The sequence below is a fragment of the Haematobia irritans genome, chromosome 3 (genome assembly GCF_050003625.1).
Source record: "Haematobia irritans isolate KBUSLIRL chromosome 3, ASM5000362v1, whole genome shotgun sequence".
Lineage (NCBI taxonomy): Eukaryota > Metazoa > Arthropoda > Insecta > Diptera > Muscidae > Haematobia > Haematobia irritans.
This window is the reverse complement of record NC_134399.1, coordinates 193044408-193060081: the sequence shown is the minus strand read 5'-3', so window position 1 is coordinate 193060081 and position 15674 is coordinate 193044408. Positions and strand designations below refer to the sequence as shown.

The 15674-nt window shown below is 29.1% G+C and overlaps 1 protein-coding gene across 1 annotated transcript in view; it reads left to right on the top strand.

Annotated features, from left to right (window-relative positions):
* Positions 1-15674, top strand: part of LOC142231365 (chitin deacetylase 1-like) — a 158962-nt gene that overhangs the window by 115572 nt on the left and 27716 nt on the right. The window contains exon 4 of the mRNA XM_075301976.1: positions 8617-8744. Coding sequence (XP_075158091.1) covers positions 8617-8744 — 128 coding nt within the window. The remainder of the gene's footprint in view (positions 1-8616; positions 8745-15674) is intronic.

Sequence of the window (15674 nt, the reverse complement as noted above, 5' to 3'; positions counted from 1 at the left end):
CTGAAATTCATACAAAAAAGAAGCGCATTCAAATGAGTCATTTCCTTATAAAATCATCAGTGAATTCCTTGCAGAAATGTGCACTGATTGAGTTTCACTCCCCTCTACAAAGCTGCTGAAAATTCATCAGGTTTTTTTGCTGGGTTTGGAAGGAAACAATTGAAGCTCAAAATTGTAAAAAAATGTGTCTAGTACCTTATACGAAGTTCATGATGGGAGCATTTTTGGTAAAATTTACAAATTTTAAGAAATTCCTTGTGGGAGACATGAATTTAGAAAATCTTTATGCTTCATTTTTGTATAATTTCTCTAGATTTTTTTAGTTCATTTATCTAAGGTACAAAAAATTAAAAATATTATTAAAGTTGAGCAAATTTTCTTAAAACATAATAATAACATGAACTCAAATAGAATTAAATTGGCCTCAATGCCATATAGGGTTCAATTTTTATACCCTCCACCATAGGATGGGGGTATATTAACTTTGTCATTCCGTTTGTAACAAATCGAAATATTGCTCTAAGACCCCATAAAGTATATATATTCTGGGTCGTGGTGAGTCGATCTGAGCATGTCCGTCCGTCCGTCCGCCCGTCTGTTGAAAATACTCTAACTTCCGAACGAAACAAGCTATCGACTTGAAACTTAGCACAAGTAGTTGTTATTGATGTAGGTCGGACGGTATTGCAAAGGGACCATATCGGTCCACTTTTACGTATGGCCCCCATATAAACGGACCCCCAAATTTGGCTTGCGATTGCTCTAAGAGAAGCAGATTTCATCCGATCCGGCTGAAATTTGGTACATGGTGTTAGTATATAGTCTCTAACAACCATGCAAAAACTGGTCCATATCGGTCCACTTTTACGTATAGCCCCCATATAAACGGGCCCCCAAATTTGGCTTGCGATTGCTCTAAGAGAAGCAGATTTCATCCGATCCGGCTGAAATTTGGTACATGGTGTTAGTATATGGTCTCTAACAACCATGCAAAAACTGGTCCATATCGGTCCACTTTTACGTATAAATGCAAAAATTGGTCCGCATCCCCCGCTTTGGCTTTCGGAGCCTCTAAGGGAAGCAAATTTCATCAGATCCGGCTGAAATTTGGTACATGGTGTTAGTATATGGTCTTTAACAACCATGCAAAAATTGGTCCACATCGGTCAAATTTCATCTGATCCGGCTGAAATTTGGTACGTGGTGTTAGTATATGGTCTCTAATGACCATGCAAAAATTGGTTCACATTGGTCAAAAATTATATATAGCCGCTATATAAACTGATCCCCAGATTTGACCTCCGGTGCCTTTTGGAGAAGCAAATCTGGTCCGATCTGGTTGAAATTTGGTACGTGGTGGTGGTATATGATATTTAACAACCATGCCAAAAGTGGTCCATATCAGTCCATAATCATATATAGCCCCCATATAAACCGATTCCGAGATTTGGTTTTGGAGCCTCTTGGAGGAGCAACTAGGTCCATATCGGTATATAGTTATATATATCCCTCAGATAAATCGATCCCCAATCACACAAAAATTGGTCCATATCAAGTTCATAATTGTATATAGTCCCCAAATAAGCGACCCCCATATTTCAATTCTGGCTCCCTAAGTACCGTGCAAAAGTCCATATCGATTCGTAATTATTTGTAGACTTACCTACACATACCTTTTTTGTCTAATATATACCACATATGGACTAACTCACAATTTAGAAAACGATGTTAAGAAGTTTTAATTTACCACAACCCAAGTAATTCGATTGTGGATGATAGTCTTTCGTAGAAGTTTCTACGCAATCCATGGTGGAGGGTACATAAGATTCGGCCTGGCCGTACTTACGGCCGTATATACTTGTTTAGGTTATACGTAATCAGAAAATGTTGGCACACGATCGCTTATTTGTATTGATTCATCTCACCCACAAAATTGAATTAAATCATAAATATTATCGTTCGTTTATTTTTTTAAATTTTCAACCAACTACAACAACAATTTTTCTTCTTTTTCCCATTTCTTCACTCATCACCATTAAATGGTAAATAATTTGTCTTTCAGAAGACTATTTCTATTCACTTTAACTCTACTTATATATTCTTCTATTTCCTAAGGATGACAATGAAAATGGCTACCATTTTAAGAAAATCAAAAATGCATTTTACACTTCAACAGTTATTTCAATCAATTGAATCAAAGCTTTTGCCATTGCTGTTGTTATTACCATTGTCCTTGCTATCCTAGCTGGGCAATGTTATTAAGTGAACAAAACACTTTGATGAATAATGTATGAACTACATCGATATTCTGTCTTTTCTTCGACAATATGCGACTGCATTAAATTCTTAGCCAGATTAAAGACAAGAGAAACCAACCAACCAACCAACATAAACGAGAAACCAAAACAGAAATAACAAACATCCTTAGAAGCGAATGATGTTTGCCACAAGACATGATGATGTTAGTGAAATTACTGTGATTGTATTTCAATAGCGTTGTTGAATATCATTCATGCTTGATACGCAATTGTTTTATGACTTTCGGGGAACGGGGAACTATTACCAACGATGCATAAAGAAACGGATATGTCAGTAGAGTGTCAGAGTATATAGGAAGCAGGTGGTTGTAGACATACATATCCTCTATAAGAATGTGGGAAATGTTTATTTGTGTATATATCTATCTGTCAGGCTATCAATCGTTGTATGCCTTTACATATACGAATATGTACTCTAGCTCCTCAAGACTATCCAACTCCATTTTATTTGTTGATAAATTTCTTTTTATGGTAATGACACTAATTTACGATATATTTAAGTATCAACAAAACTAAAATCAATTCACCAAATTTATGGCAAAACAATAAAAAAATCTTTTTTCCTTTTTCATACGTAATAGAAATAGAGAATGTGTAAATGTGTGAATGGATAATAAAAATGGTAATAAATTAAAAATGCATTGATTTAACTAAATGCAAAATTTAATGGAACAACTTAAAATTGTGGTCATGTAAGAAGCATGTAAGGGGAAATAAGGAGATTTATTTGCGGATGATAATAATGATAAATTAGATTAGTTAAGCACAAATCAATGGCAGAAACAATTGATAACGGTTGCCATTCACGCCAAAAATAATCTACCATCTGGAGAAACATTTACCAAAAAACTAATCTTATTTTGCAAAATTTTATTTCCATCGAAAATTTTCTGAAATTAAATTTTTTATAGAAAATTTTCTGAAAATTTTATTTCATTGTTTTTGTTTTGTTTTTATTCAGTCTGTATGTTTCAAAATGCATTGATCAGCTATGATGAGCGCTGATCAATGCATACATGTAATGATACTATGGCCCATATATATGACCTTATCATTACTCATTATTTATTATGATGCTATGGAAGAGCAAAAATGTTGTCCAAAATGGTTGTTCCCTTTATTGGACGATCTACTCATTTCAATTATTAGACAATATTTGGTAAAGCTTTCTTATATTGCAAAGGATGCTCGTATCATAGCTGATCAATGAAAATTGTATTTCTATAGAAAATTTTCTGAAAATTTTATTTATATCGAAAATTTTGTAAAAATTCTAGTTTTATAAAAAAATGGTAAAATTTTATTTCTTAGAAACTTTTTTTATTTCTATAGAAAATTTTGTCAAAATTTTGTTTCTATAGAAAATTTTGTCAAAAGTTTGTTTCTATAGAAAATTTTGGCAAAATCTTATTTCTATAGAAAATTTTGTCAAAATTTTATTTCTATAGAAAATTTTGTCAAAATTTTATTTCAATAGAAAATTTTGTAAAAATTTTATTTCTATAGAAAATATTGTCAAAATTTCATTTCTATACAAAATTTTGTCAAAATATTATTTCTATAGAAAATTTAGTCAAAATTTTATTTCTATAGAAAATTTTGTCAAAATTTAGTTCTATAGAAAATTTTGTCAAAATTTTATTTCTATAGAAAATTTTGTCAACATTTTATTTCTATACAAAATATTGTCAAAATTTTATTCCTATACAAAATTTTGTCAAAATTTTATTTCTATAGAAAATTTTGTCAACGTTTTATTTCTATAGAAAATTTTGTCAACGTTTTATTTCTATAGAAAATTTTGTCAAAATTTTATTTCAATAGAAAATTTTGTAAAAATTTTATTTCTATAGAAAATTTTGTAAAAATTTAATTTGTATAGAAATTTTTGTCAAAACTTTATTTCAATAGAAAATTTAGTAAACATTTTATTTCTATAGAAAATTTTTTAAAAATTTAATTTGCGTAGAAATTTTCTCAAAGTTTAATTTCTTTAAAGATTCTTCTCAAAAATTTACCTCTACAGAAAATTTTGTCAAAATTTGTTCCCATAGAAAATTTTGCCCAATTTTTTTTTCATAGAAAATTTTGCCCAATTCTTTTTCCATAGAAAATTTTGCCAAATTTTTTCAAAGATGGTGATCACGGTTGCCACTCGAGCTAAAAATAATCCACCAAACTCTGGAGAAAGTTTTAACAAAAAAATCTTATTTTGTGTAAATTTTATTTCTATAGAAAGTTTTGTGAAAATTTTATTTCTATAGAAAATTTTGGCAAAATTTTATTTCTATAGAAATTTTCTCAATGTTTAATTTCTATAAAAATTTTTCTCAAAAGTTTACCTCTATAGAAAATTTTATCATTTTGTTTTTCCCATAGAAAATTTTGCCCTAATTTGTTACCATAGAAAAATTTTGCCCAAAATTTTTTTCATAGAAAAGTTTGCCCAATTTTTTTTTATGTAAAATTTTGCCAACTTTTTTCAAAGATAGTGATCACGGTTGCCACTCGAGCTAAAAATAATACACCAAACTCTGGAGAAAATTTTAACAAAAAAATCTTATTTTGTCAAAATTTTATTTCTATAGAAAATTTTGGCAAAATTTTATTTCTATAGAAATTTTCTCAATGTTTAATTTCTATAAAAATTTTTCTCAAAAATTTACCTCTATAGAAAATTTTGTCAAAATTTTTTCCCACAGAAACTTTTGCCCAAATTTGTTCCCATAGAAAATTTTGCCGAAAATTTTTTTCATAGAAAATTTTGGCCAAAATTTTTTTTCTTATTTTGTCAAAATTTTATTTCTATAGAAAATTTTGGCAAAATTTTATTTCTATAGAAATTTTCTCAATGTTTAATTTCTATAAAAATTTTTCTCAAAAATTTACCTCTATAGAAAATTTTGTCATTTTGTTTTTCCCATAGAAAATTTTGCCCTAATTTGTTCCCATAGAAAATTTTGCCCAAAATTTTTTTCATAGAAAAGTTTGTCCAATTTTTTTTTATGAAAATTTTGCCAACTTTTTTCAAAGATAGTGATCACGGTTGCCACTCGAGCTAAAAATAATACACCAAACTCTGGAGAAAATTTTAACAAAAAATCTTATTTTGTCAAAATTTTATTTCTATAGAAAATTTTGGCAAAATTTTATTTCTATAGAAATTTTCTCAAAGTTTAATTTCTATAAAAATTCTTCTCAAAATTTTACCTCTATAGAAAATTTTGTCAAATTTTGTTCCCATAGAAAATTTTGCCCAAATTTGTTCCCATAGAAAATTTTGCCGAAAATTTTTTTCATAGAAAATTTTGGCCAAATTTTTTTTTCATAGAAAATTTTGCCAACTTTTTTCAAAGATGGTGATCACAGTTGCCACTCGAGCTAAAAATAATACACCAAACTCTGGAGAAAATGTTAACAAAAAAATCTTATTTTGTCTAAATTTTATTTCTATCAAAAGTTTTGTGAAAATGTTATTTCTATAAAAAAAAGGTGGCAGGATTTTATTTCTTAGAAATTTTCTTATATCTTTAGAAAATTTTATGAAATTTTTATTTCTATAAAACATTTTGTCAACATTTTATTTCTATAGAAAATTTCGTCAACATTTTATTTTCATAAAAAAAAAGTTGGGCAACATTTTATTTCTATAGATGTTCTCCGAATTTTACTTCTATAGACAATTTTGTCAAAATTTTATTTCTATAGAAGGGAGCCACCGTGGTGCATGCCCGCCTTACATAACAAGATCGTGGGTTCGATTCCTTCTTCGACCGAACACCAAAACGTTTTTCAGCGGTGGATTATCCCACCTCAGAAATGCTGGTGACATTTCTGAGGGTTTCAAAACTTCTCTAAGTGGTTTCATTGCAATGTGGAACGCCGTTCGGACTCGGCTATAAAAAGGAAGTCCCTTGTCATTCAGCTTAACATGGAATCGCGCAGCACTCAGTGATAAGAGAGAAGTTCACCAATGTGGTATCACAATGGACTGAATAGTCTAAGTGAGCCTGATACATCGGGCTGCCACCTAACCTAACCTAACCTAACCTATAGAAAGTTTTGTGAAAAATTTATTTCTATAAAAAATTTGGCAAGGTTTTATTCCTAGAAATTTTCTTATATCTTTAGAAAATTTTATGAAATTTTTACTTCTATAAAACATTTTGTGAAAATTTTATTTCTATAGAAATTTTTGTCAATATTTTATTTTCATAAAAAAAGTTTGGCAACATTTTATTTCTATAGATATTCTCCGAATTTTACTTCTATAGACAATTTTGTCAAAATTTTATCAAAATTTTATTTCTTTAGAAAATTTTGTCAAAATTTTATTTCTATAGAAAATTTTGTCAAATTTTGTTTTTCTATAGAAAATTTTGTTAGCTTTTTTTCTATAACAAATTTTGTAAATTTTTTTCTATAAAAAATGTTGTCAACTTTTTTCTATAAAAATTTTGTAAAAATGTTATTTTATAGACCATTTTCTCAAAATGTAATTTCCATAGAAAATGTTTTCAAAATTGTATTTCTATAAAAAATTTTGAGAAATTTTACTTCTATAGAAACATTTCTCAAAATTTAATTTTTGTCAAAATATTATTTCTGTAGAAAATTTTGTCAACATTTTATTTCTATAGAAAATTTTGTCAAAATTGTATTTTTGAAGAAAATGTTGTCAAAAATTTAGTACTATAAAAAATTTAGTCTAATTATTATATTTGTAGAATGCTTTGTCAAAAATTTTATTTCTATAGAAAATTTTGTCAAAATTTTATTGTATAGAAAATTTTATCCAAATTTTATTTTTATAGAAAAATTTCTCAAAATTGTATAGAAAGTTTTATAAAAATTTAATTTTTATAGAAAATATTGTCAATTTTTGTTTCGTTTTCTTTTTTATTGTTTGTATATATTTCAATCATTATTGTTGTTTTTGATTTCAGCTTAAAACCATGCATTGACTAAACTACAAGTGTAGCTTAACCAAAAGAGGAAAAGTATGATTGTCAAATTTATTTGGGAATAGCACTATAGACTGCAAGAAGGTTGGATGGACGCACGTTTCGGAATTACCACATTCCTCATCAGCATCCTCTACTTGCAGCAAAATTCTCAATCAATCTTTAGAATAAATTCGGGTAATTCACTAAACCCAAAGTGAACTACATTTTAACCTACCGAAAAAAGGTTTTTGATAGTCGGCTATTACCTACACAAATCTGCAAGCATATCTCTTTTCCTTTGCCAAAGTCAAATCATCGATTTGTGTAGAATTTTTTTCTGTAGAAAATTTTGTCAAAATTTTATTTCTATAGAAAATGTTTTGAAAATTTAATTTCCATAGAAAATGTTCTCAAAATTGTACTTCTATAAAGATTGTTGTAAAAATTTTACTTTTATAGAAACATTTCTAAAAATTTATTTGCTAGAGAAATTTTTGTCATTTTGTATCTCTGTATGAAATTTGTCAAAATTTTATTTCTATAGAAAATTTTTTCAAAATGTTATTCCTATAGAAAATTTTGTCAAAGTTTTATTTCTATAGAAACTTTTGTCAAACTTTTATTTCTACAGAAAATTTTGTCAAACTTTTACAGAAATTTTTGTCAAAATTTTATTTCTATTGAAAATTTTGTTAAAACTTTTTTCTAAAGAAATTTTTTTATAGAAAATTTTGTCAAATGTTTTTTTTTTTAATAAAAAATTTTGTCAAAATTTTATTTCTATAGAAAATTTTGTCAAAATTTTATTTCTTTAGAAAATTTCATTTCTATAGAAATTTTTGTCAAGTTTGTTTTTCTTTTCTATAGAAAATTTTGTCAAATTTTATTCATTTCATTTCAGTTATCCCATATAATACACGAAGCCTGTCAATACATCAATATTATATATTATTAATAAGTATTATATATAATTATCCCTAAAGAAATTGTGGAACTACAGAAAAGTTTACTTAGAAAAATTTTAAGTCCAATTTTTGTGATAAGCCTCAACATGGACATCCTATATTCAAATTGCTATTATTATCGTAAAATCATCTCAAATTGCCAATCAAAGCCATATGCTAAATCTCTACAAACCCATCTCCTTCTATTACGTTAGCCAATATTTATATATCTCCCTTTAATTCAATACTTTGAACATTATTCTATCTACCTACGTCTCCGAGGATTTGGCAATAGTCGTAATCCTTTGTTATAGCCACTAGTCAACCAAAACCAATTCTTTTCCCAAAAGTGTTCTGTTTTTTTTTTTTGGTAATGTTAACTCATTTTCCTTTCTTTCTCGTTTTCAGCACCATCAGCCATAACCGAAGCACCTGCTGATAAAGCGAAAAAATGCGATACAAGTGAATGTCAACTGCCATACTGTTTCTGTTCCAAGGATGGTACACAAATTCCCGGTGGTCTAGAAGCGGAAAACGTAAGTAATAGTTAAGCTATAGCAAAACCAGATAAAATAGGAAAAGAAATTCTGTTTTGGTAAAAAAATGGAAACAAATAAAAAGCAAATCGATGTTCCCTAAACTAAATAAAGAAATCTCTCAAATGGCATGTTCCACACACACAACCCCTGGGATGATCTCATTGTGTGTATGTGTGTGTGTCTGTGTGTTTGTCTATTTTTATTTCCAAACATACTGGTTTCCGGTCATGCTTCATGTCTCTGTGGATTTCCTTTTATTTACATGCTAAAAACTAATGGTGATCAAGCCAGATCCACTATGAAACTTCTTTTAGATTTGAAAATTAACACCTAGAATAATCTTTTCCACATAACATTAATTCAAATAATGAATGGTGTTAATATTTTTTTTTTTTTCATTTTTATATGAAAATATTATTTATTTCAGTGTATTTTTCGTCTTTGACCATTTTGCATAAATCTTTGATCTGTTGGAGAAAAGTAGAGGAAATAAAAAAAACAACACAACAACTAAGCAAAAGGAGTAGAAACGTTCTACTGGATATACTGTTGCTTATCCTTGCTTCCTTTGTTCAATGCATGACACGATGGCTATTGTATGCGAACATGTGATTTTAACTATCATCAATTGCCATAGATTTCGTGGCCAAACAAGAGAGCAGGCGGTAAAGCAGTTTTATGTAATCATTTGTAACACATCGATCATATGATATGATATGATATGATATGATATGATATGATATGATATGATATGATATGATATGATATGATATGATATGATATGATATGATATGATATGATATGATATGATATGATATGATATGATATGATATGATATGATATGATATGATATGATATGATATGATATGATATGATATGATATGATATGATATGATATGATATGATATGATATGATATGATATGATATGATATGATATGATATGATATGATATGATATGATATGATATGATATGATATGATATGATATGATATGATATGATATGATATGATATGATATGATATGATATGATATGATATGATATGATATGATATGATATGATATGATATGATATGATATGATATGATATGATATGATATGATATGATATGATATGATATGATATGATATGATATGATATGATATGATATGATATGATATGATATGATATGATATGATATGATATGATATGATATGATATGATATGATATGATATGATATGATATGATATGATATGATATGATATGATATGATATGATATGATATGATATGATATGATATGATATGATATGATATGATATGATATGATATGATATGATATGATATGATATGATATGATATGATATGATATGATATGATATGATATGATATGATATGATATGATATGATATGATATGATATGATATGATATGATATGATATGATATGATATGATATGATATGATATGATATGATATGATATGATATGATATGATATGATATGATATGATATGATATGATATGATATGATATGATATGATATGATATGATATGATATGATATGATATGATATGATATGATATGATATGATATGATATGATATGATATGATATGATATGATATGATATGATATGATATGATATGATATGATATGATATGATATGATATGATATGATATGATATGATATGATATGATATGATATGATATGATATGATATGATATGATATGATATGATATGATATGATATGATATGATATGATATGATATGATATGATATGATATGATATGATATGATATGATATGATATGATATGATATGATATGATATGATATGATATGATATGATATGATATGATATGATATGATATGATATGATATGATATGATATGATATGATATGATATGATATGATATGATATGAGAAAAAATTCAAACAAGTATATATTATGGACCGATTTCGACCAATTTTTGCATGTGTGTTTGAGGCCATATATTAACACCACGTACCAAATTTCAACCGGATCGGATGAATTTTGCTCCTCTAAGAGGCCCCGGAGGTCAAATCTGGGGATCGGTTTATATGGGGGCTATATATAATTATGAACCGATGTGGACCAATTTTTGCATGGTTTTTAGAGACCATACACTAACACCATGTACCAAATTTCAGCCGGATCGGATGAAAGTTGCTTCTCTTAGAGCAATCGCAAGCCAAATTTGGGGGGTCCGTTTATATGGGGGCTATACGTAAAAGTGGACCGATATGGACCAATTTTTGCATGGTTGTTAGAGACCATATACTAACACCATGTACCAATTTTCAGCCTGATCGGATGAAATTTGCTTCTTTTAGAGCAATCGCAAGCCAAATTTGGGGTTCCGTTTATATGGGGGCTATACGTAAAAGTGGACCGATATGGCCCATTTGCAATACCATTCGACCTACATCAATAACAACTAATTGTGCCAAGCTTCAAGTCGATAGCTTGTTTCGTTCGGAAGTTAGCGTGATTTCAACAGACGGACGGACGGACATGCTCAGATCGACTCAGAATTTCACCACGACCCAGAATATATATACTTTATGAGGTCTAAGAACAATATTTCGATGTGGTACAAACGGAATGACAAAGTTAATATACCCTCAATCCTATGGTGGAGGGTATAAAAAGGACCCGTAAAAGTATCAGCTATAGTTTTTGTATAAATGTCCATTTACTAGAAACATACAGTAGACAAATTGTCTCAAATTCTCTCGTATTTTTCGTTTATTGTTTAAGAAGTTATTAAAAATGTTTTTTAGTGCTCACCAATATGGTAAATATTTATAGCTTATTTAGATTAAAGTCTATACTTTAAAATAACATTGAGAAATAAATCGAAACTAAGTGTGAAATTAGAATTTGGTTTCTTTTTCGAATGTCCTTCGACATCGGTAGTGAAAGGGTTAAATGATTACGAGAAATCTGGAAATTTTACATTCAGTTTCAAGCAATTTTTATGATCAGTGCAGTTCGGTACCCTCAAGATCTGAATTCGGTCTATATAGAGGCCTTACCAAGTGGACCGATAAAAACTTAATCATATACACTTTTTGGGGGGTCTAAAATGCCAGTATATTTTCAATTTGTGGCAAAATTTCTAGAGCCCTAGGAGTTAAATCGGGAGATAGATCTAATTGGGGCTATGCCGAAAACATGGAGGAATACACACAATATTCAGGACATCTAATTGTAATTCTGGAAACTAGATCCCAAATCGGAGGGCCGGTTTGTAAGGGCCCTCCTTAACTGTACCGATACAGAATATATTCGGCACACTTCTTTATGGTTCTAGAATACAGCTAGATTTCCAATTTCAGGCAACTTGTATAAAATCTACGGATTCTAGAAGCCAAAGAAGTAAAATCGAGAGATCGGTCTATATGGGGGCTATACCAAAACATGGACCGATACTCACCATTTTCGTCACACTTCTTTATGCTTCTAGAATACAGCTAGATTTCCAATTTCAGGCAACTTGGGTAAAATCCACGGATTCTAGAAGCCAAAGAAGTAAAATCGAGAGATCGGTCTATATGGGGGCTATATCAAAACATGGACCTATACTCACAATTTTTGGCACACCTCTTTATGGTCCGAAAATACCTCTAGTATTTCAATTTCAGGCAACTTGGATAAAAACTACGATTTCTATAAGCCCAAGACCCAAAATTGGGAGGTCAGTTTATATGGGGACTATATCAAAACCTGGACCGATACACGCCATTGTCGGCACACGTATTTGTGGTTCTAAAATACCTGTAGATTCCCAATTTCAGGCACATTTGATAAAAACTACGAATTTTAGAAGCCCAAAAATAAAATCGGGAGATCGGTCTATATGGGAGCAATATCAAAACATGGACCGATACTCACCATTTTTAGCAAACCTCCTAAAATACATCTACACTTCAATTTTCAGGCAAATTGAATAAAAACTACGGTTTCTGTAAGCCCAGGGCCTCAAATAGGGAGGTCGGTTTATATGGGGACTATATCAAAACCTGGACCGATATAGCTCATCTTCGAACTTGACCTGTCTGCAGACAAAAGACGAGTTTGTGCAAAATTTCAGCACGATTGCTTCATTATTGAAGACTGTAGCTTGATTACAACAGACAGACAGTGAGACATGGTTACATCGTCTTAGAATTTCTCCCTGATCAAGAATCTATATACTTTATATAATCGGAAATCGATATTTCGATGTGTTATAAACCGTATGACAAACTTATTATACCCCCGTCACCATTCTATGGTGGTGGGTATAAAAATAAAACTATACAAAATTTGCTATAGAAATAAAATTTTGACAAAATTTGCTAAAGAAATAAAATTTTGACAAAATTTTCTATAAAAATTAAATTTTAACCAAATTTCCTATAGAAATAAAATTTTAACAACATTATCTATAAAAATTAAATTTTTATATAGAAATAAAATTTTGAAAAAATTTTCTATAGAAATAAAATTTTCACAAAATTTTCTATAGAAATAAAATTTGAGAAAATTTTCTATAGAAATAAAAAAATAAGAATTTTTGTTTGGTAGTTCTTTAGTAACATTTTCTCAAAATTTGGTAAATTTTTTTTTTGGCTCAATTGGCAACCGTTCTTGTCCCCCCAAAATAAAACCCTGGGTCCGTTTCTAGTCAAATACTCTATTCTATATGTCATGCGATAAAGAGTGGCAAAGTTTATATATCCATTATAATAAATTTTTTCATTCCGTTTGGAACACATCGAAATATCGATTTCCGACTATATAAAGTATATATTCTTGATCCGGGTGAAATTCGAAGACAATATAGCTATGTCCGTCTGTTTGTTGTAATCACGCTGCAGTTTTCAATAATGGCGCTATCGTCCTGAAATTTGGCACAGATTCGTTTTTTCGTTGAAGGCAGGTCAAGTTCGAAGATGGGCTATATCGGTTCAAGTTTTGATATACTCGTAGTCCCCATATAAACCGACCTCCCCATTTGGGGTCTTGCGCTTTTGGAAACCGATGTATTTATCCAATTTGCCCAAAGTTGGAAATCTAAAGGTATTGTAAGATCATAAAGAGATGTGCCGAAAATGGTGAGTATCGGTCCATGGTTTGGTATAGCCCCCATATCGGCCGATTTCGCGATTTTACTTCTTTGGCTTATAGAAACCGTAGTTTTTATCCAATTTGCCTGAAATTGGAAATCTAGAGGTATTTTAGGACCACAAGTAGTTGTGCTGGATATAGGATGCTCCGGTCCATGTTATTGGCATAGTCCCCATAAGACCGATATCCAGATTTAATTCCTTGTAAACCGTAGTTTTTATCCGATTTAACCGAAATTGTAAATATACTGATATTTTAGACCCACAAAAATCTGTATCGGATTTAGTTTTTATCGGTCGATTTGGTAAGGCTTCCATATAGACCGATTTCACTTCTTGAGGGTATAGAAGGAGTCCAGATCATGAAAATTTCTTGAAACTGAATGTAAAATTTCCAAAAATAATTTATTTCTCTCTTTCTCAAAAAATTATTCCTAAAATCAGATTTTAGAGACCGTAGGTAAAAAAAATGTTAGAAAAATAACAATGACCACTCCTTTGTGTACGAATCCTTACATAAATATTCATGGAGATATTTATGTGGTCTCATGCATGCATGCATCAGACTTCTATCCATTATCCTCAGTTTTTATTGCATTGACTCAGAAAGTTTATGTTTATTTGTTTGGTTCTTGGTTCGTTTTTTTGGGTTTTGCCTCCCAAAAACCAATACAACGAAAATTTATGTTCATATTCTAACCTCAAACCATCTCACACACACACATAGATACCTAACAATGATTATAAAGGATAGACATATGAACGTAAATAATCTTTTTTTTTTTTTTTTGAAACCATTAATTTTTTTATCTATGTGGTTTCTTGGATATAAAACAGATATGGACAAACAAGACTTGCACTAAATGATCTGAATATGAATACTATGTTCATATAAGAAAATAAATATCCTCAGAAAATCAAATGTAAAAGAAAAATTAAAATTGTTAACCCATAAAAAAAATCTTTTGTCTACTTTTAGATTAGATAAAGTCGATGTTTGTTTATAAAGATTCACTCAAAAGTTAGTTGATATGAGTTCGGCTATATTCTGAAGACCAACAAATTCTCTTCAATCTTAAATTGTTCATGAGCAATATTACCAGTATTGTAGATTTTTTCCCCAAACTAGGTATATGGTTTCGTAGATGAGGAGGAGATTTATGAGTTGATGACTTAGTGAGGAATTTCTATAAATTTGGGGATTTGTGTGAAAATTCTTTAAAAATTGGTTTCTTTGTTTTTTAATAAGAAGCGCAAAGAATCGTCGTGTCGAAGTAAAATTTTTACAAAATTTTCTATGAAAATATTTTCTTCAAAAATAACATTTTCACAAAATTTTCTATAGAAGTAAAGTTTTCACAAAAGTTTTTATGAAATAAAATTTTCACAAAATTTTCTATAAAAATCAAATTTTCTATAGAAATAAATTTTTCACAAAATGTTCTATAGAACTAAAATTTTCGCAAAATTTTTTTATAAAACTAAAATTTGTACAAAATTTTTTATAGAAATAAAATTTTGACAAAATTGTCTATAGAAATAAAATTTTGATAAAATTTTCTATAGAAAAAAATTTGCCTGTATTTTCTATAAAAATATAATTTTCACGCAATGTTCTGTATTAATAAAATATTGACTAAATTTTCTATAAAATTTTAACAACATTTTCTATAGAAATAAAATGTTTCATAGAGCAAATTTTTGACGAAAATTTCCATAGAAAACAAATTGGACTAAATTTTGTATAGAAGTAAAATTTTCTATAAAAATAAAATTTTCACAAAATTTTCTATAGAAATAAACTTTTGACAAAATTTTC